Genomic DNA, 26,991 nt, shown 5'->3' with positions numbered 1-26,991 from the left:
GGATTGTGAAATTTATTGTAAAATAGATAATTCAAAATATAGTTATTACTGATATTGAGGGAATCCATCAGTTTTCCTTGTAAACTGTGCAAGTTACAATGAGCAGAACCATTCTGATGTATCTGTCATTGACCCCTTTGTTGTTAGCTGAACAAGTTACAAGGATTTATTCCTTTCTTTTTCTGCAATTAAATCTATTCTCCTGTCTGGTATTTTCTTGAAAACTGTTTGATTGGCTGTTGATGCTTGTTATTTGATTTGCTGAAAAATCTTTAAGTTTTGAGAGCTGAATTCCCTCATATTGCAATAATATAGTTACCTCCAATCTGATCATACTTGACTTGTGCTCCAATCCTTGCTACATTTTGCTTAGGTGAGACCTGTAGAAACACCAAGTTAATGGTCAATTGTTGCTTAATAAGGTTAGGAGAGAAGTAGGAGATTACAATACAGGAGTAGGAGTGAGAAATAAAAAGCCTTACTAGTAACTTACTGTGGGTCCACAGGTGGACCAAAAGAGGTCCAGACTCAGTTCTTGTCTTGTCATATTATGTCCCTGTACTTCTTTTGGCATTTTGCTTATCTGGTCCAAAAACAGTTTAGACAATAATGAACTTATGTTTCCTTGCAATGAGTGGTTTTGTCTCCAAGGCCTAAATTATGAACAATGGTCCCTGACAACAGTAGTGGACAAGAAGAGATACAACCATGTCCAATCTGAGTTTCCTATTCTCCACAGTTTCAGTTTACCAACTATTGACAATGCTTGATTCTTGCCCCATATGAATTAGCTTGGTAGAAGACAAGAAGTAGAACATGTTTTGAGAAGGAAGAAGTGAGATGCATAAAATAGTCAAAACAGTTGCACAAGCTTGCAAGATACTGCCATCAGCATTTTTTACGACACCAGGCATAAACTGTCTATCACTGAGCAAGAGAATCAGAAGGTCATGCTGCTTTATGAAATAGATTCTGGTTTTTAGCTATGGCATTTTAAGATGAATGATTGTGTACATGCAGCTTGCAGGTTGCTCACATGGAGCAATATTGATGACATTAACTCATTGAGAATAAAAATCAGGACTCAAGGACAACACCCATGGGTAGGAAGACAAGCTACATTTAGCTTTTTCTGCAAAAAAATTGAGTCTCAGATTGACACGAGAGTTGTCCTACACTTCTTTTCTCTTCTCTTGCTGAGCTTTTATTGTCCATCCATGACAATAATGTAGAGCAATTATTGATACTTATTGCCAATCCAGTGTAAGGACATACTCCTTTTGGTACCATTCCCAGAGTTCCATTACTAGATAGATATCTGAGAGTCATTCATCCACTGGATAACAATTGGTTGGTGTGTTTAATGCAGTGAGCACCTTCCTGCTGCATCATGTTCTGCGACAATAATCTGGTTATCTATACTTCTACAGGTGTTATCATGTCATCTCCCTGCAACAATGATTGGTAATCCAAAGTTGATTCATGGATGTCAGTAACATCTACCAGAATTCTTATCAGTTGTCTTTTATTGTCCTTAATGAATTTCAACTAGTTGCATTATTTGATATCTGAAGCTTACCCCCAGATCTAGGAGACACCAGACAATCTAATTACCTGGCTGCTGCAGTCTTACAGTAAGTAGCATCATGTTCCCTCTGCAACTATGACATGCTAATATAAACTTATTAGTTGCATCCATGCAACCATGATGATTTGGTAGTTAAATGTCTGATGCTTGAAAGACTAGAAAAAGTACCAGAACAAGAGACTACATTTTCAGTGTGAACTTCTCTTTCTCATAGAAGAATCTGTTCAGGGATGTTATAGTTGGTAAATCACAACTACAAGAAAACGTATGATAATAGTTTGCACTATAACACCAGAGTTATAAGTATTTCACATTTTTCATATCAGTTTGCTGGCATGGAAATGGCGCATATCATGAGAAATTTGCCCCTTTAAATCAACCAAGAAAAGACAATTGCTCATACTACAGATTTAACTGATCAACCAAGAAAAGACAATTGCTCATACTACAGATTTAACTGATCAACCAAAGTAATGTCTTCTGCTATACATCAGTAGAACACGCATGCATATTGCAATGAGGGCACTGAAAAGAGAAGATAGACAGGAAAATGAAAAAGAATCTAGAGGAGAACATACTGAGCCTCGGCATATCAAAATCTACGCATGATTCCAGCCCTCCCTCTCTCCCAGGCTGACCTTAAATCCTCATAAGAGTGCTTCCCACCTGAAACTCTTGAGGTCTCTTGCATGAATGGAACATTGTGCTGTCTATGCCACTGACGATCCAACCACATCCGACCACTCCTATTCCCGTTACCATATCCAGGCGATGAAATATAACTCGATTCCATAGCCATGTCGCCTTCCAACATCCAAAGAACCTTTCGACAGACATGGTTCAATGATCATCAAAGGATCAGAAAAATGTTCACATGATTTCTAGACATATTTCTAGTTGTGAATGCATTAGTCACATACCTGTGACATACGGGGCCTGGCATGAGGATCATGCCTAATGCACAGTGATGCTGCATGCAACATGGAGCGGACCTCATGTTCACGATATCGGTTAGCCAAACAGGGATCTATGAGCTCATCGATTGCATACTCTGCTAGTAACGGACGAGCCTGCTCAGAGAAAGAAGCAGCAGCACAACTTAGACTGGAACTAGAGAGACATTTACATAAAGAGAGGATATTGTTGGGCTAAAAATTAAAATATCAGGTAAAAATGCTATCCTGGATACAAAATGATGTTTACAGCAATATCATGATTCAATATCAACCTCCAAACGGGCACAGCACAGACACAGCTACTAACCCATTCAATCAGACACTGTTGTCCCCTTGGTCGGTTGATATCAATAGCTTTACGACCAGTCACAAGCTCCATCAGCACTACTCCAAAGGAATATACATCAGCTTTCTCTGTAATTTGCCCACTCTGGGCATATTCTGGAGCTAAATACCTTCATCAATTAAGAGGATTCAAATTCTCGTGTGTGTTGGCAGAAGGAAGAAGATATATAACAACAATCTTACCCAAAGGTGCCAAGCACTCTGGTTTCCACGCCAAGATCCCCATTAGGCTGCCATCTGGCTAAGCCAAAATCTCCGACCTTTAAGTGAAACAGGCCAGATGACAGAAAAATCATGTGAAAATTTGTATTAAATGTAATGCCACTTGATCTATTAGTGATCTCAATGGAAGCCACAACATTGACAAAGTATTGAAGATCTCCAAGGAACTTTATGTTGTATATGTAACTGCATAACAATATTCACCATTTGACTTGCAAAATTAAATTTTCAGTTGATACTTTGAAGCATAAAATCAGTTAACTGGTCAAGAAACATTTATCAGGGTATAAGAAAATGCTTTCTTTGATTTTTGATTGGAGTGCAATGGATTTCAATAACACATTCAGGTTTGTCTTTTATTGGTATCGAGATCTGATTACAATGGGAATGATCACAAATGGTTATGACCCTAAAAACCACCAAATTCCTTCAAATCAGCTGAAGCAGAAAAAAAACAATCATCAGTTAATACCTCATATATGACATATTATAGGAAATTATAGTGTGCATAGATATGATGGGTTCTAGTTGAACTCTTTCATGGTAACCTGATATTGCAGCTGGATTTCTGAGTATAGAGTAGGATATTGTTCTTTTTTGCATGGTTCGTCTTACCGGTCCATACCGGCATACCAACCAGCTATCGGTATGGTATGTACCGAATCATATCAACATACCAACATATGGCATGGTGGGACGTACCAATAAACCGACATGTATCACCCATACCGATCCCCTATCGGACCGATATGTACCGCCCATATCAGGCGGTATGCCGTAGTACGGTGAACCTTACTTTTTTGTATATGTGTGTGTGTGTCCATGCATCTGTGTGTGTGGTGGAAAGGAAGAAGGGTTGGGTAGGAGGTTGTGAAAATGTAGTTACCAATGGTTCAAAATCATGAGTGATAAGGATGTTATTTGGCCTCATGTCCCGGTGGACTATGCAACCGACTCTGCACTCTTCATGAAGGTATCTCAATCCACGAGCAGCTCCCACAGCAACTTTTTGCCTGGCAGACCATTCCAGTGGTTCTCTGTGACGACCTGAAAGCATCAGAACCAAAAACAATAGAGTAATAAATGCACTGTCTAATTAACAGCTATCAAGTAGCAAAACTTTACCAGTTTTCTACATAAATGTTCTTCTGCACTGAAAAGTACACTTCCTTTATTCAGATAGACGTTTGTCCACACAAAGCCAGAGGTTTTAAATACAGTTCAGATAAGTGAACGCATGAAAATGTTCCATGAACTTACTGGTGACATAATTAGACTATGAAACATGGAGTGTGATATCAGCATTCCTGGCTCATAAAAAAATGCATTTGAAAGACCTTAAAAAATGTTCAACAAATTTTGTTTGAACAAACATCAGCCACTGATATGACCAGCTTGAATCAAACAAGTCCTGGTCTTTCTCAAAGGCAATTATATTGATGTATTATAAAGTCTAAATGTTTTACCACCTAAGACTTTATTTATCTGCCTCATTAATCATAGAGTCAATAGTGACACAGTTGAGGGTTATGGTAAGAACTGAAAAAGTTACCATAAAGATGAGAATCCAATGAGCCATTGCAAATATATTCATAAACTAGCAATCTTCTACTGTCCTCAATACAGAATCCAATTAGCATCACGACATTGCGATGTTGTGCACAACTTAGGACTTCCACCTCTGAGCAGAATTCTTGATCTCCCTGGGAACTAGCTGTTTTGTGTTGCTTGACAGCAATTGCCTGACCATCAGGCAAGACACCTCTGTGCACGGATCCAAAACCACCCTCAGCCAGGAAATTTGTTTGGGAAAAACCATCAGTAGCAAGTTCCAGCTCAGAGTAACTGAACCACCTAGGAGGCTTCCCAAAAACAGGGGCCTTCTGCTGACATATTGAGCATAGGGGAGGTGGTCCAGGTGGTACATTTCTAGATAGTAATATGGCATCTCTGACATTTCCACTTAAGTTCATATCTGATTTGTCACTCAAATAGCCAATTTCAGATTCCTTATCATGTTTGGGGAGTCGCTGCAACAATGTTTTAACAGTGGATATGTGTGTTCTTTTGTTGAGCCTATGTGCCACTTCCTCAAGTTCTCTTGAAGATGTTTGACTAACACCAAGAATCTCGTCCATCCATGGCTGCATGTCTGTCCTTGAAGGACTCTCAGTCTCACTGTCGGACTCGGAGCTTGTTACATCCAAATTTGGCATTTCTTTTGTGTCTATCTGTTCCTCTTTCTTAAGACAACTGATTTTCTCGGAGACAATAAAGGGAGAAGTTCCTGGATCAGAGCTTGAACCTGAGGACATTCCGGCTTCTGTAGCAGTAAATGGGGTCCCTACTTCAGGGCTGCTAGTGGGTGTCACAGCTGGACCTTTAACTGGATTCTGAGTGTCTTCTGAATTGCTGGCAGTCTTCCCAGTCAGCACATCTAACTTAGATGGCATTTCACGGGGCATCTGAGGCTCTTCCTTGGGAGATCCCACAAGATTCAAGCGGAGAACTTTTGCTTGGGAACGCTTCATAGACACGATGTTGCACTGTAGGACTTCTAAGCAGCGCTTCTCTTCATGCTTTAGTTGCCTATGCATAATGAGGAAACGAGATCAGGAAGCGACAACCAATACAGAGAGTAGATTAGACATATAATAACATATCTTAGAAACTATGATAATCAATTTAGTAACTAGTAATCAGCAAAGAAAAGCAGCATTTATCAACCAATCATACTAAACACTGTTACAAGTCAAGCATTACTTGTCCAATACAACCCAGTTTGCTTGGATTCGCTTGGATTCAGCAGCCACTGCACCACAAGGTGATCCAGAGACAATCTTTATCTTGATGTTTATCTATAGGGAAAAAGACAACTGACAGTTACAAAAGTGGTGTGAGAAATGAATAGTAGAGCAGATTTAGCAATTAACCTTATTCGAATCATAAACATCATGAAGTTGAAGCATCATCTGAGAATATGAATCAGTGATGTCACATTTCTGTTCCAATGTACCACCAGACAGTGGCTTTCCCTGGCCACTGGCACAATCCCCTGAAAATCTTGGAAAGCCCCAAAGTTTTCTACCTGAAGGATGAAAAATGAACCAAGTTCATACACAGTGAAGTCATCAGCTGTAGGAGATAAAACACTGCATTTATATCAATGAGAGGATATTGCATAGTCAAACACACAGAAGTGTCAGCAAGATAGGGGTCTGCTCAGAGCCTTAGCAATGGAAATTCCACTAGAGGAATATGTTCAATACCAATCTTTTTTAACTCTATTAGACATGAAACGAAGTAGCACCAAGGTCACCAGAACTAGAAGCATGACATAATCTTTTGGACAACAAAGATCACGTTCCTCTATACTTAACTGTTGATCTGCTCATCCTATTAGGACATCAGGTACAGAAAGTTCCCTTTCAAGCAACTTACCGAACAGAAACTGGTTCAAAAAGTAAAGTTTCATCTTGAGAACCATGAATCATGCAAGTAACATGCCAATGGCATGGTTGATAAGCCAATCTTACGCAAAGGCCAGATATCAAGTGAACTACAAAGATGCTAGACACGTCAATGGCAAATCCATTAGCATTTCACATAACACAGGGGCAACTGCCTTCAATCATAATGCATTCAAGAGTCGATAAGGACAAAAAACAACAACAAAGCAGCACAAACCTAAAGAAGAATGCACCTGAATTGTGAGGTGAAACCACAACGATAAGTGTGATACAATCACCAGGCTGAACGACATGCTTTAAAGCCCACACAAGTGCTGTCTTTGGGATTTCTTTTGAAGACTTAACGGCAACCACAATGTTCTTAGGTGCATCGAGGCCCTTATCAGTCTTCCCCTGCTTTGGCTGCTGGCTGGTGCTCATCTCTGCGCCAAGAACTGACCAAGAGACCTTCACAACCAAGCCATGGCTTCCATACCCAGCTAAAACAACTAGGCCTACTTGTTTGAAGGCCAACAGAAGAAGAAGAAGAAGACAGAAGCAGGACAATAAGGCAGGCAAGTGGTTCCCATACACACTATTACAACGAGACGGCTGGGGTAATGTGGATATCAAGCATCTGAACGCACAACTATTCCTGTTAGTAGCGTTTAAAGAAATCACAAACAAACAAACAAAGAAGGAAAGGCGCTTCTGACCTGGCCAGATGAAATGAAATGCAACCACTCCAACCAGATCGAAAAAAGACAACTTTTCCCCTTTCTTCTTCACCTCTTCTCTTTAATCCAGTTCTCTGCTCTTCCTTGATGTCAGCTGTATTTTAACCCCTGTTTTTGGATCTTTTAGGCTCCGGCCCTGCTCTGCTGTGACCTCTAGTTCGCAGATGGGAACTTTTCTAGGAGAAAGGAGAAGACATATAATAGAAGCATATACTAAAACACTGTTGGAAAGGATGAGCACGCTTCATTTGCGTGGAAATCGATGTCGAGAAGTAGGTGCTGTTGCCTTGTACGGTGACAAGCTCCAGTCCTCGAGCCCTCAAACATCAGCTCAACAACCGCCGATAAGCTTCTTCGAAACCCACGGTCGGGCGTCACTGCACCTCAGTCACTCAGTTGCGACGAGTTCGAAGCATTCATATCGCTTCTTCACCCAAACGGAGAAGAAATCCTACAGAAAACCCAAGAAACAACGGATCATTGCTCCAAACCGAGAGAAACGAGAAACAAATTCTTCGAAATATCTGTGAGCTCACAAGAATTTCCCAGAAAACTGCCTTTGTGCCTCAGGAGCCTCAAACTCCACAAACAAAACATGGTCTCACTACATTTATTCTTCTTTAATCTTCAGACCAAAAAGGAGAGAGAAGAAAAACACACACGCAACACCCAAGCAAAAGTGAGCAGCGAAATCCAGGCGGAGAGCTGAAAAGGACGCGAACTTTAAAGCCTCCACCCCGAGGTCGCTTGTCTGCCACACGCCTGCAACTCAAGAAGACTCCAAATGTGAAAACACCAAACCTAATCTCTCAAATCCAAGAAGAAGAAATGGGGAGAAAAAGGGAGATGCCAAAAACACGGGAGCTCGCGATCGGAAGAAGCGACCAAAAAATCCCTCTCAAATCCTCCCAAGAACTCTTCAAATCGCCACTCTTATCATGGAACGGCTTCATGACATCATCACCACTGCAATCTTCTTTATATTACCAATCTACCTTTCCGTCCCGTGCTCGTTAGCGGGTGAACCACCCCTAGGAAATTCCACGGGTGGCGTCATCTTTGGGGGTCCTTCGTTCGGGGATAATTTTACGGGTGATCCACAAGCCCTCCGCAGACAGAGTGTGTCAGCCGAGGAAAGTCTCACGGTTGACGTCCTCTCGGTGATTCGGAATCCTATCAGATCAAGTGGCCGCCGTTAGCCAGAGCTGAGTCGGCCCGAAAGGCCGTCAGGGGCGACTCATATCTCGAGAACGCCTGGCTATCGGGGCCCACGGAAGGTGGTCCCCACAGGAGACGCAGGCAAGCGGGAGGAGGCGGCGGGCCCCTGACAATTTTCCCGCGTTCGTGGCCCAGCCCGCAGGCTACGAGGTGGGGCCCCTTTTCACGACCTTTCCGTTAGTTCATCATCGCCATCGGACGGTTCTCGGAAGGCGATGGTACATGTGACTAGGAATGGCTCACTCGATTCACATTTCACATCAAAATCTACTCGCATATCCAACCGCTGCCGTCCGTACCGTGTACCCGGTGGTGGGCCCCTGTCAGCCACTGAGTGTAACAAAAGCTGGGCCCGTGATTCGATCAAGATGTGCTTATCCCGGAAGCGAATGGCTGGGAGATGGGATCGCCAATGCACGGATCACGAGCAGGTATCGGCATCATCATGTCTCCCGGCACGGACGACAGCTTTTGTTTCGATTCCGAGACCACCGCCGACGACGTCGTGTAGGTACTGCTTCCCGCTTTAGGAGTCGGGTGTTCCGTGGGATGGGCTTTTCTCCGGGCGGTTCTGCGTTCGAAAAGACCTTACCCAGATGGCCCCAGGCCGTGGGCCCACGAAAAGCTTCGACAGCGTCACGGGCACGGCCGGTTCGAACTCGGGGCTACAACCGCAAATCAGTAGCCGTATCGTGGGCTTCTCTACGAGCGGCTTTTTATTCCAAAGGAACTCACCACGTGCAACCCTCGTGGTGGGGTCCCTGACACCATGGACCAGAAACTCCAATAAATCCTTGGCCTGAGCCTCGTGGTCTTCTGACAGACCAAAAACCTTCCTCAAACCACAACCAAACTCTTGAGGTCATGCAAGAAGATTTGAAGCAGAATCAAGTGGATGAGGCTGCAGAGCATATTCCAGAAACCATGAGTGAATGCTGCATCAGACTTCTGGATTAGAGTTCTGAGTTTTAGGTTGCAGCTGTTTCTTACATCTCTCCATGATACTAATGCAGCAAGTAAGACTGTGATCTAGGATCCCAGGAAAAGCTGTAGCCAGAAGAAACTGTTAAATGTATGATTGAGCTTCAATAGATTGGTTACATCTAGTCAAACAGACAGAAACCAGAAGCACTCAGTGTAAGTTTGTCCACCAAAAAGTTGAAATGAAGGAGATATGAAATGAAGCTGAAGGTACCATATGACACTGAAAGCTATTGACTAAGATATTTACTCTATGGTTCTGTCTGCAACTCTTTTCAGATAAGCTTCAAGGACTGATTGGTATCATCAGATTAACCAAAAAGGAAACCAAGAGTATCCAGTGTAAATTTCTCCACAAATTAGTTGAAGATATCGAGAAGAGTTAGCTAAAAGGTACACTATGGCACTGTAAAGCTGTTGATTGAGGTATCTAACTTTTTCTTGTCTGGCTCTGTTGGACAAAGTGACTAATGTATGATTGAGCTTCAAGGAATGATCAGGAAAGCAGGAAGCATTCACTGTAAATTTCTCCACCAATGAGTTGAAGTAAAGAATGTCAAGGAGAGTTGAAGGCACACTAATGGCACTGCAAGTCTCTTGATTGAAGCATCTGCTACATGCTACTGTCCGCATCTATTGTCAGAAACAACAAACCTTTTCTTGAACAAAACAACTAATGTATGATTGAGCTTCAAGGGATCACTGGTTTCATCTATTGGTCAAGAATCCTGGTTCAGTCTTCATAGTCTCCAGGCCTGTAAAAAAATGTAATGATCAGTTCTAGGTCTTAAAAGACCTAGTCTCTCAAAGGTACCAATTGAGGGGCAGGCATTGAACTCCATAATTGAGGGCCATCAATTTTCCTGGTCTGCCAAACAGTTCACTGTACTTTGAATTCAGAGAACAAATACAGTAGCAAAAGAAGACTGATAAACTGTTAATATCTCTGTAGCTGCAGGTTAAAGTCTGTCTTCTTCAGAGCTAGGATTGCTTTGCAGAGGTTCTAAATTTGTCATAAGATTGCAGTGAAAGTCCATGAATTCGAGGTCCTCAATTTTTCTTAAGGAACTCTGTAAAATTGCATTATATTCTCATTTCTGATTACTTTGGCTTCATTTCCAAATTTTCAACCATCTTCCTCTGGACACTGAGCAATGACAAAGAAGCCAAAAACAAAAGATTGAAGAATGGTTACAATATGATAAAAGATGATAAAACATGTTTTCAAAAGGAAATTTCCTTTTATATTCAAAATGAAATAGAATTTATTTTCTCACACACAAAACAAAAAGTACATCTGGCCTTTTGATTAAGTAACAACAAACAAAAAGCTACAAATAAATTATCCTGGTATAGTGAAGTGAAGATCATTTATTATGTAAAAAGAATAATATAATTCTATCATTCAGATTGAAATTTGTAACATGAACTGAGGTGAAAAATTAAAGATGAAGTTCAAAAATAAAAATATTGAGGCATATAACTCAACCTTTCGTGCAGAATATCATCGAGAAACATATCAATATATAATTGAGTCTTGATTCTCCTGCAAACACAATTGTGAAAAGTCATTCAAGATATACTACAGACAAGTGATGGGACAAGAATGTTTACCTATGTCATCATCCGTGGACAATATCATGCAATACAACTACAAAACTTGTTTGGGAACATATGAGCTTGATGACACCATGACTTCACAGCACAAACGTCAAACCAACCCAGAATTATCCTAAATCATAAATTTACTAGATGTATACAGCTATAATATATATATATAATGCAGTAATATATTGCTCAAGGTGCAAAATTTGATAAATCATAATTATTGATTCAAGGACATCAAGTCATAAGCAAATGAATCAAAATAGGCATCTCCTAGACTCAGGAGAGCGAGGAAGAAAACAAGAAAGAGAAGGAAAAGGAAAGAGAGTTGGAATTCTACTCTCTAGTCTCTACTTGTTGGCCCATGCTACCGAATCAATCTCAGCTTGAGCACTTCTATACAGCTCCAACCTCTTCGCAAGGGCAGTTCTACGTTCCATTATTGCTGGGTCTTCATCCAACAACTTTCCCAGCTGCTTCCCCTGCAAACAAATTTCAAGAAATATAAGGAGAGGGGTCTTTTGCAACGAAATCAATCACACACCCTAAAGATCAAACTATACATTTCCTTGATGGAAAGACTTGATCACCATCAAGTATAAACAAAGAATCATTGTTTAAAAAACTGCCCAGATTGGTATGAACTGGGCAGTAAATAGAGAAGACCATTGATGAGTCCATTTTGGATGGTTCGTTCCCAATCGGGGTTTTATTAAAAATCTCTCTCTCTCTCTCTCTCTCTCTCTCTCTAGCTCCTTAAGATAACAAAACACGTTCCATAACCTGCCTACCATCGCTTCTCCTCCTCTTCCTTTCCCCTTCTTACCATGGCATGTACCAGTCTACTGTGTCGATACACTGAAATAAACTGCACCTATACTGGTCCAGCCAGAGACCAGTATGGATCCGGCATACGAGATTTAGAACCACACAAAGAATTATATGATAAAAGGAACAATGATACTAACACAAGAAGAAACTATATAAACTAGCTCCCTTCTGAAATCCCACTTCAGGTGGTTTCCATAAACTTTTTTGTCGTAGAAGACCCTACATGAGTTCATATAATACAGGTGGAATTCTGGGGGCTCATATTTCAGATAAACCAACTGCTGCAAAAGAGTAACTCTCGAGCTTAGTAGAAACAAAAAAACTATCATGAGACAATGTTTTCAAAGAATCAATACCAAACTTAAAGCTGCAATTGACAAACGACATAATTTTGAGACAGTAAAAGAATTGATAAAAGATTTGTCTCAAGTAACCACCTAACCATTAAAAATTAGAGTAGATACATAATGCTATAAAGAGGGGGCATAATTTAATAAAGAACTCAGAGGAAAACGTCATTGCCTCTTTGAGGAAACAATCAGGTCTTGGTCAGCTTTAAAGTCACAAGAATATACAACAGATAGGTTGAAATAAGACAAGAGACCACAAGTAGATTAAAGAGTCTGCAAACTCTTACCTCTCTTTTTCCCAAATCAGTAAAGAAATGATCGAGCAAGGAGCGCTTGGCCTCACGTACTTGACAGTAAACAATGGATTTGGGTATGGAGTTCCGCAAGCTTGCACATACCATATTGACATAAGCCAAGACAGTAGTTCCTATCAAAACAATAGGATAAGAAAATGCTGCATATTTTTTTGTAAAGTTCATCTTTGCATTTTCAGGTCAAAAAATAAATCTACGAGGAAAAAACGGATCATAGTTTTAGAAGAAGCATCATATGCAATTTCTTATAATGGTTCAAACTACAAACTGACTAAAGTTTCGGAAATCAGATAAGCCTTCGGCTAATCAGTAACCAAGTTGTGACTCCACAGGAAATAAATTCTGGAAACTCAACAAAAAGGTATATAACACTATTCAAGTCCAAATATTACCACTACTAACGATGACAAGATAATGAAAAATACCAGTTCTTATAAAATGTTCACCAAAAAAATAAGAACTCACCTACACGTCTAAGGTAAGAGTCATTATATCTATCAAATAAAGAATGCGTTGGATTTCCGCCTTTCTCTACATCCTGGGGAAGCTTCCGAAAGAAATCGACGGTCAGATAACTGCATTCCATATCTACCAGCTTTAGGGTCGCTTTCTTGCTTTCTTCCCTCATACGCTCCAAAGATTCAACAGCAGCATTCCCAACCTCAACTCTCAAAGTAGGGTATTGCTTTAGTTCCTGAAGATAACTATAATCATTTTCTGATTTACTGAAATAAAATCTAAAAGAAATATTAGATAACTTGTACACAATGCAATCGAGTCATGTGAGAACTTATTTTGAGTATATTACTACCTCGAAAGGATCATAGTAAGAATTCTATCCAAATTGTTGTACTGGTCATGACAATCCTAATGTAGCTAAAAGAAACCATAATCACGTCCCCACCACATATAAGAGTACATGACATGAAGTATGATATAATAGTCATTCTATTATGAACCTTCGACTAATATATGCAAAGCTGCAGGTCTTCCCTTTTTTGTTTAATGGCAGATGTTGTAAAAAAAATCAACACACATACACACACAAAAATCAATATTATTACCTTACACCAGGAGGAAGATAATGGAAGCATGAAGTAATTTTACTCTATCATCTAGGATGACATACACTCTGTTATTGTGAGTTATCAATAATGTTGAATATAATATTTTTCAATAGGAAAGCCAAATTCAAATGCTATTGAGCAAATGAAGCAGATTTTTATTTCTATGAAAAAGAATGATGAGAAAGAAAAACACGAGCCACCATGTTGAAGCAAAAAAAAGTTGTCCAGATAAAAATCATAAAGTAAACTGCAAGCTGAGCAAGTAGAACTTACGTGTGTCTCATTGATAGCCTTATGGACCAGGTCCTTTAATATAGCATGAACCTGGAATTAAGTAAACAATATCAATTTATTAGTATGAATAGAGTAGAGCATACAAAAAATAAAATAGAACATCCATGTTTTCAAAGGTAATAAGGAATAGCAAATGATACATGGATGTGACACTAAACTGCCAACATAATAAGCCAAATTGCAGTAATCAGACTTGTTCAAGAAATCCAGTTCCTGGTCTATAATTTGATAAATTAATCCAGCTTAGCTGTGAGAATAACAAAAAAAAAAGAAGGGACCAGACAATTTGTAGAATTTATGATGTAGTACTTGACATCTTTACCACAAATTAACCCATCAAATATTGTGCGCAGCTGGAAGCTATTATAATTTATAATTATGTTTTTAAGATTAATCAAACATTCATCACTTGGCTTTTTAAGATTGTGCGGCAGACACATTACCCGAAGGGAATAGATGATGTAAAAATAAGAGAAAATGAAATTAATGACCAAACTAAAATCTAGAAAATAAATAACCAATCAGTAGTTACAATCATAAAGACGCCACTATTAATTGAATAGGTAAAACATCAAGTGTAAAGAAATCAGGACCTCTAAAATATCCCATAAGACATAACTAGAAATGAAAGTACCGAAGGGAATCATTATTAATGGGGATGTTTGCATGAGCACTAATGTTCCTTTATTGTCAAATCACTTTGCTACACAATTAAGGTTAATTCTTTATGACCAGAGTGTCAAGAGTCACAAAACAGTTTATTTGTTTACGACAAAGCTACTTATGTTATCCTTCACTATAGCACAATGGTAAGAGATATGAACTAGGCCTCCCTTTTCTGAAATAAAATTTCTAAGCTAATCAAAATAAATGATGAGCCTTGGAGAAGGGCCTCACATTAATACATAAAAAACAATAACATGAAAAATGTATATAACATGACTCATCAATTCCCACAAGATACAAGTTGTGGATGTGGTGTGTGGAGAAGGTGGCCCAAACCTCCTCTCTCCACATGCCACATGGCTCATGACTTTGAACAACAGTCATGTTAGGCAGCCCTGCTCATATAATCAAAGGCTTTACTGATTAATTTCTATCATTCAATATCAATCTGCAAAAATGATGCATCTTACCCAATAAGCACAACATATAACATAAGTGTAAATAAAGCAAATCAGTCAAACAAGGGCACTGAACAATTTCAGCAGTGCAGAGGATCAGAAAAATAGATGCGGAATTCTCAGTTGGGTGCATACTGAATCAACAGCTGACTCTGCAGGGCCTCTTATTGAGACTACAGAAGATTCAATAAGGCGACGATATCCTTGTTCAGGAGCTATCAAGTGAGGCTGATATCCATCAGCTTCAGTAACAGTTTTTCTTACATTCTCCATTGATAGATGCTTGTCAAACTGTAACCTTTTTAGAGCTGCAGGGAGTTGACTGTCAAAAACATTGTAAATCTTCTCACCACCAGGACGCCTGCAAAAAACAAGATAGTCACATTAAATATCCATGAACCCCATCAATCATGAGTTTCTAATGCACAGAAAGTAGAGTTGTCCAGACAACACATATCATCAGTACAGAACGCATAGCTGCTTTATTTTGCTTGTTTAAAGTATGCAGTAAACATAAACATGGCCTAAACACACTATATGTAGCTACTTATGATCTGAACCAATTATTACCTTCACAAGAGATAACAACACATCTGTGTGTGACAGTTATAACAACCGCCTAAAAATCTGATAAGAGCAGCTGATTTTGTTCCCAATCAATGACCACTGGCTTCAAATCTCTAACATGTTTAACAGAGAAGTTGAAGATATCATAAGCACTGATATCTTCCAACCTGATCACTTAGATAAACATGTTGAGAAATGTTTTATTGTGGATCTGCTTTGCAGTCACCCAATGAACAGACTAGCCAAGTTTTGATCTGAAAGAAATTACAATTGAAATTTGTATAGTTTCATCTTAGATCTTCATGAAAAGCGAAAATTATTGACATCAATGTGTACATGGAAATTCTGATAACAACTCAGATTCCAAAGAGGATGAGGAGTGAAATATCTTATTCTTGTGAAAGATACATGTTATAAATATTGAATCATTAGTCTAAAGTAATGCAGTCAAATCAAACGTAAAAGCAGAATATAGTGATAAATATGATCGATACTAATAATTCTATACATCTATGACACATACATGCCATCAAGGTGTTCCTTGTAATTTTGATCAAAAACACGGCAAATTTCCATAATTGCATACAACTTTCCCTGCAAATAATAGGAAAAAATCATGGTTTAAAACTTGACTATCAATGTAATGCAAATTAGAAACAGACAATAAGATAACAAAGATAAATACAGTAATGAAGAAAGGAAGCCATGAGAAATTGACATGGCAAACCAACTAAAACTACAGATGGTATAGAACAGAACTCAATATGGTTTGCCTCTTTTACTATATCTTTTACTATAAGCATTTAGTATGCCAATATCTAAGAAATTCAGCTTGTTAAAAGCAATAAAATACATGTAGCATATTCATGCTCATGAAAATTAATGATTGTAACAAGTACACTTAAGCAAAAATGATGACAACTAAGGGCAGCTAACGAGGTGGTTTCACCAAGGGAAAAACTCTTTATCTAGGAAATTTAAGCAAAAAATTGGATTACTATGCTCGATATTATTTGTCAAGCAACTGTCACTGCATCTCCAGATTCTAGTGACACCTGGATCATGAAGTATAAGCCTAATTAGCCACTGAGAGGAACAATAATTTAATGAAGCCATAAAATATCCCTGTAAAAAGTAATCAAACAGAGAAAACATATTTCCCTATACTCTGAGCAGTATTAGCAAGTGTAGAGTAACATTAGATGATACTTACTCCAGTATCTGCAGCAATAGGTTTCCCGAGACGGCTTAGCTCCATTTCAAGTTCAGTTATAGTTTTACTTATCAGAGATTGAATGCCTGGAATTCGGGACTTGATTACTTGTTCCAAATGCTGCAGAGAAACTTTTACTGAAGACTGCATTATACTCAACCAAACAGCAAGAGTACCATTCATGTCCTGTCACAGGACATGTAAAGGAAGAGAAACTGTCATACCTTTGACATCATTTTAGCCAGATGCTCTGAACCCATCCTATTTACAAGATGCTTGTATTCTGGTGTATTTGCAAAATACTCACGCTCTCTATTTCTGGCAGCAATCATGTCGACATTCTTGTTAATGTCAGCTTGGGAACGGTTAACAACACCAATCCATGGAAACTGTAGCTTGTATGATTTTCCTTCTAATATCTAGAAAAACCAACAATATTTAGTGAACAAAAAAAAATACTTGCAAAACAATAATCAAATGTATACTCAAGTGTGAGATAATTTTTGAAGAAGTGGAACAGAAACAACTGCTAAGTTCAAAGATATCAAAGTAGTTGTGCGATATATTTTATTGAATTTTTAGATTATATATATATACATATATATATACACAAATATATATATATATATATATATATATATACATATACATATATATACATATATATACATATACATATATATACATACATATACATATATATATACATATATATATTTCTAACAGCAATGGTAATGACAAACTAGTTAAATTGAAAAGATAACACAGTTGATTCCAGTGTAGTACACCTGATCCGTATCAGTATTATCTAAGAACGATCCAATTTTACCCAATTTTTTGGCTTATCGCTACAATTAACTGGAATCAACTAGAATCAATTGAACTCAAAACGAATTTGATCAATTCTAGCAATTTTTTAAAATCTCAAAAGATTTAAAAGGAAACGAGGAGAAGAATAGAAGGGGAGAAAGGAGAAAGAAAAAGAAGTAAAGATAAAGGAAGGACAGAAAAAGACATAAAAGCAAAACAAATGAAATATGGCTCATTAAGAGAGTGAAACAAACAAAATATTGCTACTATTATGTTTGTTATTTGCTTGGACTATTGCATTTGTGATCTAGTACCATTGTTGCAATGTTTGTCATCCACCATCCATGTAATACAAAGAGGAAAGGTTATAGGGAGAGGAAAAAGAATGATACAGAAGAGCCTTTAATCTGGATGCTATATAAAATTGACATGACATATGAATCAAAATTTATTCCAAATCCCATGAGTGCTCCGTTCAAATAAAATATGTTTTTTATTTGACTTCACATCAAACTATATTTCACGATCACTATCTTCAAAATTGTAGGATATTGAGTTTAGGATTTTTTATGACATGAAATATTATAACAATATCTTCATATGACATTAGCATTTGTTTCCCAATAAATATATAATATTTATTATTAATGGATAATTTTTATTATTTTATCATCATTTTTATCTTTTATATTTTATTTTTGTGTTTTTCAATGATAAGTTGGATATCCTAACAAATATAGGGTGTAGAAGAATCTTTTAGGATAAAATATTGTTATTTCCTCATATTCTATATAATTTTCCAAACATTTTATTTTTTTAATTAATTCAGTGCTCAATCCTAATCCCTAAACTCTAATACAAATGACCCCACCAATCCTGATCATATCATCTCTAGTGTACACCAACATTGATATTGCAATTATCACAAGATCAATAAAATGACCATTTAATCTATCGGAAGTTAACAATACATGGAGCTCCAACTATAAATGCTATTGTCAAAACTTTTTTCATTATGACACTCAAACCTTGCATGAGGCAGCTGATAGAAGCATAAAATTCTCAAATCTTATGAGCATGGATAAATACAAATTTCAGTACAAGGCAATCATATTGCCCCAAATAGAGTTTACTAGAGAAAAGATTCATATAGCTGACCCAAATAATTGGGTATACGTTAATAGTACATGGAAGACCATAGCAAGCTGAAATGAGCTCAAACTAGAAGCAATTAGCTTTGAAGATTAAATACAACCAGAAATTGAAGCATGAGATACAACATCATTAACAGGATCACAACAATGACAAAAGAAACAAAGCACAATTTTAGTGGCTGCAAGTAGTAAGGAACTACACCAAGGCAGTTAATGTCCACATGACCAGCTTATCAGCTATACTCAGATTTCAACCACAATAACAAAACAGCAATGAGATTTATTTTGAGATTGTCAACCCAAATCAAACAAGTGATGAAATCCAGAAAGGGAAATAATATTCCTGCAAGACCCGTTTCCTGCATCATAAATGTTCTTGCAATATCTGTAATATGGAACTATTATGACTACATATATATTATAGGCCATTAAGACAGTTTAGATTAATACAATAAGTTCATTATCGGGCTTGCCATTTCTTGTTTTGAAAATGTAAACAACTATGTGCAACAGCACTACAAAATTCCTCTTTTTCTTGTTATTGATGAAGTTTCTATGAGCATTAACATCATATTCACCAACACTAACTGGGTTACTTTTGCCATTTGGCACCATGAAAGAGAAAATCTTGAGAACTCTCTGATACATGTTTCTAGAGGTGGCACATCAGCCTTTCTCATATAACTCAGATGAAGGAATAAAAAGTAAAAAAGAAAAATCTAAGCTGATGTATTCTGGCTAAGGTGTATAAGCAACAAAGGAAGATCATGGCTAACAAGACTGCAAGAGTATCCGATAGAAGATACAACACCACCTAAAAAGAAAGAATTGACATTACACATAAACTGAGTATGATAACAGATAATTATTTACATAAGTACAAAAATTGACTATCTGTATGCTGCAATTCTTTGTACTATAGAAAAATATATAAAAACAAGAATGACACTTTTTAAAAGTGAAACCTATTAAAGAAAATCATCTTACATCAACTGCATTAGTGCCCTTGTCCATAAGATCAATTTTAGTAAGCACTCCAAAAGTCCTCTCACCTAAATTCAAAGAGAGTACATAAGAATTAGTTGGATGATGATCAAAGGTAGACAGAAAAAACAATCAGCTTTTCGCCCAAGTTTGACATGCTCCAAAGTGTCATGAAGCATGGTAATATTAACTCTTGAGTGATAAATTAAACAATATTTGCTAGAAAATAAGATATATAGTTCATATACATTTAAGGAAAAGGAAATATGTCTTCCTAAAGACATAAGAGATTGATTCTTCCACAAAGTTAAAGAAAATTAAGCAACTTCAAAAGAAAATCATCATCAATTAACATATTGATTGTTGGTTCTGTCAACTGCAACAATTTGAGTGACAAAAAAAAATCTGAATGGTACAAGTTAATTAGCTGATCTCCAAATTGAAAGATGTGCTTAAAGAAATTGCTACTAGCTAGAAAAACTTGGATAAAATCCCTGACCTAATCTACACATGATGCCACAAATTTGGCATATAGTAGAAAATAAGTAGTATATATCAGACATAAGAGAAGATGCAAACAGATTGGCAAATTCGCAAAAGAGAAATTTGGCTATGTAATATTAACAAACAAGTTTTTATGTAACACAGTGACAGCATTTCTCTTGCCCTTGACTAGGAGGTTTCATAAGTTGAAGTAGTTGAACACTAAGAAATGAGAATGTCACTTGCCAAGCTGTCATTAATGGAGAGCAGAAACATAAACATTGGCCTACTTTAATCTTGAAGCTCCTTAGTGAGCATGTGTCTGAACAAAAAACCTGTTGTAGAAAAGAATTACAGTTGTGATCAAATTATACTATTTGTTATAATTTACTAACAGCAGTCTGCAATGGCCGTGAAACATGTAAAGTGTAAGCAACCTCTCTACCCGTAGGAATAAGGCTGCATATATTGACCCTTCCAAACACCATATTGGCAGGAGCCTCATGCATTGAGTCTGCACTTATTGCTTGGCAATGATAGTGATGGGGGCAAAGTTTAGAGTATATGATTGGCAAAGAATAAAAGACAACAAATGAAAAGAAAATTGAAGTAATAAAATAACAAAAATGTTAATGGTAAGTTGTGGATGTGGGTTGGATTGTATTTTTATCTCTTAGCTGGAAATCAATTAACTAAATAATATGTGAAGTCCAAGCCTTATCCATCTGATTTTATATGAATTGATTTAGAACTAGGTCTATATTGCAGCTGGACCTAAGTTAGAACTACTAGTATTGGAAGGTTGAGGTTCCACTGGTTTTACCTGTTAAGCAAACAGCCAAATTGTGAATGTTGACTCTGAAAGAAAAACATATAAAAAATAATGCTAAAGCATTATTTCACTTAATGATAAATTGTGACTTAAAAAACTGGTTTTACCCGTTAAGCAAACAGCCGAATTGTGAATGTTGACTCTGAAAGAAAAACATATAAAAAATAATGCTAAAGCATTATTTCACTTAATGATAAATTGTGACTTAAAAAACACTTCATTCCCCACTAAGCTATCATCAAGTGCATCTAAGAAGTTGGCATTTGTATGTGAATGATTATGGGTTTATGTAAACGTGATTAATACAAAATCTGGGACAAAACCTACTAAGACTCATTCATTGGCTTGAGATGAGTATAGTCCTCAATGAACATATGCAGGTACATTTGAAGGATGTGTATAATTCCTCCATGTCCATATGTTACTGTCAAACCCAATGGGAACTGAGAAATGGTTGTCAATTTCAGGTATGGTTTCCTTAAATTCTAAGGCATGCATGTGAGCCTTCAGATATCACTCTTGTAGCATAATATCAGAATATCACTTCTTCCAACTGCATGCATGTAAGACTTCAGATACGTAAATTGCATGAATAGTCTCTTCCAAATGCAGCAGTTATGGCCTCTGAACATTGATCTGTTTGGCACGGCATATCAATTTTTGTTGACTTCATGTGACTCTGAGGCCAAGATGACTCCTTTACTTCCATGCTCATCATGTTTCTAGGTACTATTTTTTTGAGTGGCAAGGAACATAGCTAGGTGTGCAAAGATAAAATCTTGAAGCTAAAGCTGAAGATTCACTTGTAGTTAGCATACTACTAGACAATGATTGAAATATTGTACCATACTAGAGTTTCGACGTTTACTCGGTACAGTACGATACTGTATACCATTCGGTATATATATATAATTCGGCGACATCACCTTGTTTATATATATATATATATATATAAATAATTTATTTATTTATTTATTTATAAAAGGTGACGTCGCCTTTTCCTTCTCCCATGCGGGGCGACGTCGCCTCGTTTATATATATATATATATATATATATATATATATATATATATATATATATATTTTTTTTTTTTTTTTTTTTTTTCCGTCCGATAACGAGCGATCCGTATACCGGTCAGCTAACGGACTAGTACGTACCACTCGTATCGGACGGTATTATTCAAAATTGCATACCTTGCTACTAGATCAGTTACTAATTTTTCAGAAAATTTATTTGTCTCAGTTAAGATTGAAGTGGCATTCCACATCTTATAAAATATTTGGAAAACATATTATTTGTCTTCTTTATAAAAATATTTTGTTTTATAAGGAGGGAAGGTTAAGCAAACATCAAACATGTCCAATGTGATCCAGCTGTATGGCCTGGGCAGCATCAGGTAACACTCTTAGCAAGTATATATAAACAAATGCCAAAAGGACAAAGGTCTTTATTTATTTTATTTCCGATGTCTATTCATAAGGTGTGTAAGCCGCAGGCATTCAAATAAAAGATGACCTGTAACAGACACCTTATTCTAACTCATACAAAGCATAACCATGCCAATTCATTATTCTCTTTGCTTATGCAGTATCATATGGAAAAAAACATTGTGATTATTGCATAACAATTGCAAATAAGAATTACACATCTCATTGATTGACAAGTACATCATGTCCATTATATGCTACTTTCTTCTAAAAAAAAAAATCAGATGAATTCAATTCAGAACAGATACCAATCAACAAAGGCTGGGAGCAGACACATTTTATCAGTCAGTAGCATTGCATCAATTACCAAATACACCTAAGTTGCAAAACATAAAGTACGATCAGAACCATCATTCAGTCAAGACTCTTAAACAAGGTATACCTACTACTTGCATTTCTTATGTTGTTTTACACAGTAATAGAAATTACAATGACAAAATTGCAAATTCAACTTCTTTCTTTATTAATTTCAATGTTAAATCAGCTTGTCCCATATCAAATTTAAACTTCCACCTAAATCAGGAAAATGGTTATACAGATGTCGATAGGTGCCACAAGAACAAACATACAACAAAAGAACTCCATGCAAAAGCCTCCATCGTATTGCCAGTCAAATTTCACTTACAAAGTCAAATTAGTCTAGTGGTTACATCTTTCTTAGGACATCAATATATATGTATGAATATGCATACTTGCTCAGCTATCTTGGACAAACTCATAGATAGGGATCAAATGGGCTAGTCCTTCAGAAAAATCAACATAGTAAAATATTCTTTAAAAATCTGAGAAGACAATAAGAAACTACTACTTGTAATTATTTATTTCAAAAAATATCTTAGCATAGAAGAAATGTAACTGCAGTTCTGCAAATACATACCCTTGGGGTCCACTTCACGAGAAATCTTAATTGCATCTGATGTAGCAAGGTCCTGATTGGCTGGAGAAATTGCAAGAATGATACAATTAGGCTGCAAATAAAGAAAAGAGAATTCAGATTCCTTCCAAATTATCACCTAAATAAAGCATGTTAAGTCATAATCTAATATGACATCCTGAACCCAGTGCATGAATCTGGCAGTATAACAAATGAAACTCAGTGAGTCCCAGTAATGTGCCAATGTTAGTAGTCAAGAATCAGAAGAACAAACTTAATGGACTTATAGAAACAGAAAATAAATATCTATTGCAACAATTTACATGCTTTAACCAAAGAAATAATTACTACTAGTTATTATAAGAAAGTTGTTCTCATCAAATTTTGTGACTGACATAAACATAAACTGCACACTGGATTTTCATGCAGATTGATAAGCATCAGATATTTTGACAAATTTTACACATATATTACCTTTTCAATGTATGCACGGACCATATTCTCGATATCAGTTACAATGCTCTCAGGTTGACCCTCTGCAGAAGTTAAATTAGACTAATATTGCAGGGAATGGCCTTCTAAAAGAAGACAGGAAACAAAATGTATAACAAGGAAAGTGAAGTACCAACTGCCACCTTTGTAAGTCCAGGTAGATCAACGAGTGTCAAGTTTACAACTGTCCATTTAAATATATTAGAGAAGAGAAAAAATAAACTCTAAATTCATAGATGCTGCATATATTTTGGTTACATCATGGCTAAATTCACAAGATAGAGTACACAATAATTGGACTGCCAAAAGATATGTATGCTAACATGGTCAATACTCAAAAGCCACTTCACTTTAATTCTGTCACAAGCTAAATCAGATTCTAAGTTACAACACATTGAAACTGATAAAAACAGTCAACAACAAAATCCGCCTGTAGGAATGATGACCCTAATCTCACACACATTTCCATTTAAAAATAACCTATCTGCTGATTAGATAGTTAACAATCAATAGCAAAATGATGTAATTTAGCAACTTCTACACCAACATAATATCAAGTTCTTATGCAATGGTCATGTCCAAGCATGCACAACATGACATTGCCATTAACTCACTATTCATGTCATACAAATTGAGGTCCCTGAAAAGTAACTTTTTTTTTGTCAGCATCTTCATCATTCTTTTGCCCATTAAGTTTAATGATATTGATACCCCATAACAAAATAAATGAAACTTCAGATATGTCAAAAGAAGACAGATAATAGGCATTGGCTTATTAATTTGCTTCATCTAATTCAGATGTGATATAATACATCAGTGCCCTCTTTTAACTACATCTCAGTTTCCCATTTACATGTCTTGAACTATAAAACATCATACAATCTATATACTCGTGAAACTATAACCATAGCCTGATCTATAGTCATTAAATATGCATACAGTTACATTTCCAGGAGAATGCACAAAAACTGGGTAATTTGCTTTAACTCCCTTCCTTAAGACTCTTCTTTAAATGATGTGTGTTTTAGGCTTTTAGCCAAAAGAGACATATGATGGAGTGATCATGTCAAAACCAGATGGCTCAGACCTCCTAAGTTGATAAATTATTTATTCCATATAAATCAAACAAGCTATTTTATACCATTCAATAGTTTATTTATACAGATTCATGATGATATGGAAATGAAGGCCAGAATCTTTTTATGAACAGAAAGTTTAACCTATACAAGATTCAAATCTAAAGAAACAGCAATATTAGTTGGATCATGAAAATCTTTTTATGCATCAGAGAATATGACTATCCAGCAAATGTCCCCCACTATGGCAAAGATAAAAGTGTAAAACCATAAAAAAGAAATGTATCCAGTTTGAGGTTCCCACCAATGCAGGGTCCAGGAGGCTAAAAGTGTAAAAGAATGCATATGAATATAAATAGAAATAAGTTATGAATACATGTAATATGAATACAAGTAATCAAACCTCATATCTTACCATTAGGAGAAAATATACTTAGATGAATTGGAACAGAGGAGATTTGCTTTGAACGGCCGGTCTCTCTATCAGTTTCATCTTCGATCTCCTTCCTAACTTGAGCTGCATCATGAATATCATATCAGCAGATTAGAATAATAAGAATCATAAAACAGATAAATGATTGATTGCATGCACAACCAGCCAATGGCTTCAACATAGGTATAGAAAAGATCAAAAGAACAGAACATGAACTTTGGATTATGACATGGGAATACATATAAATAAGGTTCTGGAGAATAATATACATTCATCTGCAACTGAGGGATCTCAAAGACGATCTTTTAAGAAAAAAACCTAGCAAGTTAACTTTTCCTACACATGATTACCAAAGTCGGTGAACTTCTTCTTGGGAAGGTGCATAAACTCTGCATACTCTCTCCCTTCATCAATTTTATGAAGTTGCAGTACGAGGGGCCGGCGAGTAACAATTCCTGCAAAATTATATAGCCTAAAGTAAACGAAAGATAAATTAGAATAAGCAAGAAGGTGCTTAATACATGATTTGGGCCTTGAAAATCACCTGAACCCCTTGGCAAGAAATCCTTGCCAACTATGCTTTCCAGTACTGACGACTTACCTGAGCTCTTTAGAAAATAAACAATCATGAGACCAGATATCACATGAGACATTGTTGCAAGAAATCTGGAACAAATAGAGAATACAAAGCTAAAAATCTTAACTGATCAACAAGTGCTGTAATCCATGAAAGAAGAATAATCCATTTATGTAACGGGCACATCAACCATCAAACAACTCGGATGAAAAATCTTAAAGGCGAAAACCTTGTTCTCAAATCCCAGAACACATGTCTTCATAGATACAAGACTCCAATCCAAAAACAAATAGCCTAAGCCCGCAGGACAAAGGTAGAAGACCACATCAACAGCGACAATGAATGGCGAGGGGAGGCAGAGAAATCAAGAAGCCGAATACCTGCCCGCCGACGACGGCAATTGCAGGCAGGGAGTCCCACAGCGTCGGCAAGGCGCTCTCCTCCCCATGATCTCCGAGGGCGGTGCAAGCCCTCTGGATATTGTTCACCAAAGATATCAAATTCTCCATTTCCCCTGTCGACCGGACGTGGATCGAAAGAGATCAATCGCTTTCCCCAAGACGGGATCGCTTCTCGCGATTGTATTCCGCGACAGAAGGAAACGGAGAAGGAAGCGCCGGAGAGAGGCGATTTGTAGCGCGCCTCCGCCATTTGAGCGCCAAATCGAATGGTTTCAATCGGGGAACGGATCTCTTTTGAAGCGGTCCACGGGAGGTGGGCCGGTCTGGACCGTCGGATGAGTCGTCGGGCTTCTTGCTCGCTTCATGATTCGTGTCACCGTGGACGTAGCATCCGCCGTTGGATTCGGATCGGACAGTCTACGTCGAGTTCTGTTTGCTTTACTCATCTGTTCTCCGAAACGGGACGATCGGGACCGTCGGCTCGATGTGTTTCTTGCATACTTGAGGATTCACTCACCGTCATCAT

General features: G+C 37.2%; 2 protein-coding genes across 2 annotated transcripts; both read right to left on the bottom strand.

Annotated features, from left to right (window-relative positions):
- Nucleotides 1–2,006: 2,006 nt before the first annotated feature.
- Nucleotides 2,007–8,225, bottom strand: LOC135635550 (inactive protein kinase SELMODRAFT_444075-like). Its single transcript, XM_065146691.1, has 11 exons — nt 7,834–8,225; nt 7,277–7,748; nt 6,815–7,197; nt 6,045–6,199; nt 5,875–5,969; nt 4,664–5,700; nt 3,998–4,158; nt 3,073–3,149; nt 2,852–2,999; nt 2,509–2,658; nt 2,007–2,411 (listed from the first exon to the last, which is right to left on the bottom strand). The coding sequence occupies exons 3-11, from the start codon at nt 6,999–7,001 to the stop codon at nt 2,181–2,183; spliced, it is 2,241 nt and encodes a 746-aa protein (XP_065002763.1). The 5' UTR covers nt 7,002–7,197; nt 7,277–7,748; nt 7,834–8,225; the 3' UTR covers nt 2,007–2,180.
- A 3,075-nt stretch (nt 8,226–11,300) lies between these two features.
- Nucleotides 11,301–26,692, bottom strand: LOC135634929 (dynamin-related protein 5A-like). Its single transcript, XM_065145682.1, has 16 exons — nt 26,445–26,692; nt 26,032–26,095; nt 25,838–25,942; nt 25,470–25,571; nt 24,112–24,162; nt 23,961–24,022; nt 23,490–23,580; nt 19,813–19,877; nt 17,086–17,280; nt 16,862–16,981; nt 16,172–16,242; nt 15,217–15,442; nt 13,937–13,987; nt 13,062–13,290; nt 12,564–12,709; nt 11,301–11,577 (listed from the first exon to the last, which is right to left on the bottom strand). The coding sequence occupies exons 1-16, from the start codon at nt 26,571–26,573 to the stop codon at nt 11,452–11,454; spliced, it is 1,833 nt and encodes a 610-aa protein (XP_065001754.1). The 5' UTR covers nt 26,574–26,692; the 3' UTR covers nt 11,301–11,451.
- Between the last annotated feature and the right edge of the window lie 299 nt (nt 26,693–26,991).

The sequence above is a fragment of the Musa acuminata genome, chromosome BXJ3-4 (genome assembly GCF_036884655.1).
Source record: "Musa acuminata AAA Group cultivar baxijiao chromosome BXJ3-4, Cavendish_Baxijiao_AAA, whole genome shotgun sequence".
In the NCBI taxonomy this organism is placed as follows: Eukaryota; Viridiplantae; Streptophyta; class Magnoliopsida; order Zingiberales; family Musaceae; genus Musa; species Musa acuminata.
This window is presented reverse-complemented; position numbering and strand designations above follow the sequence as displayed.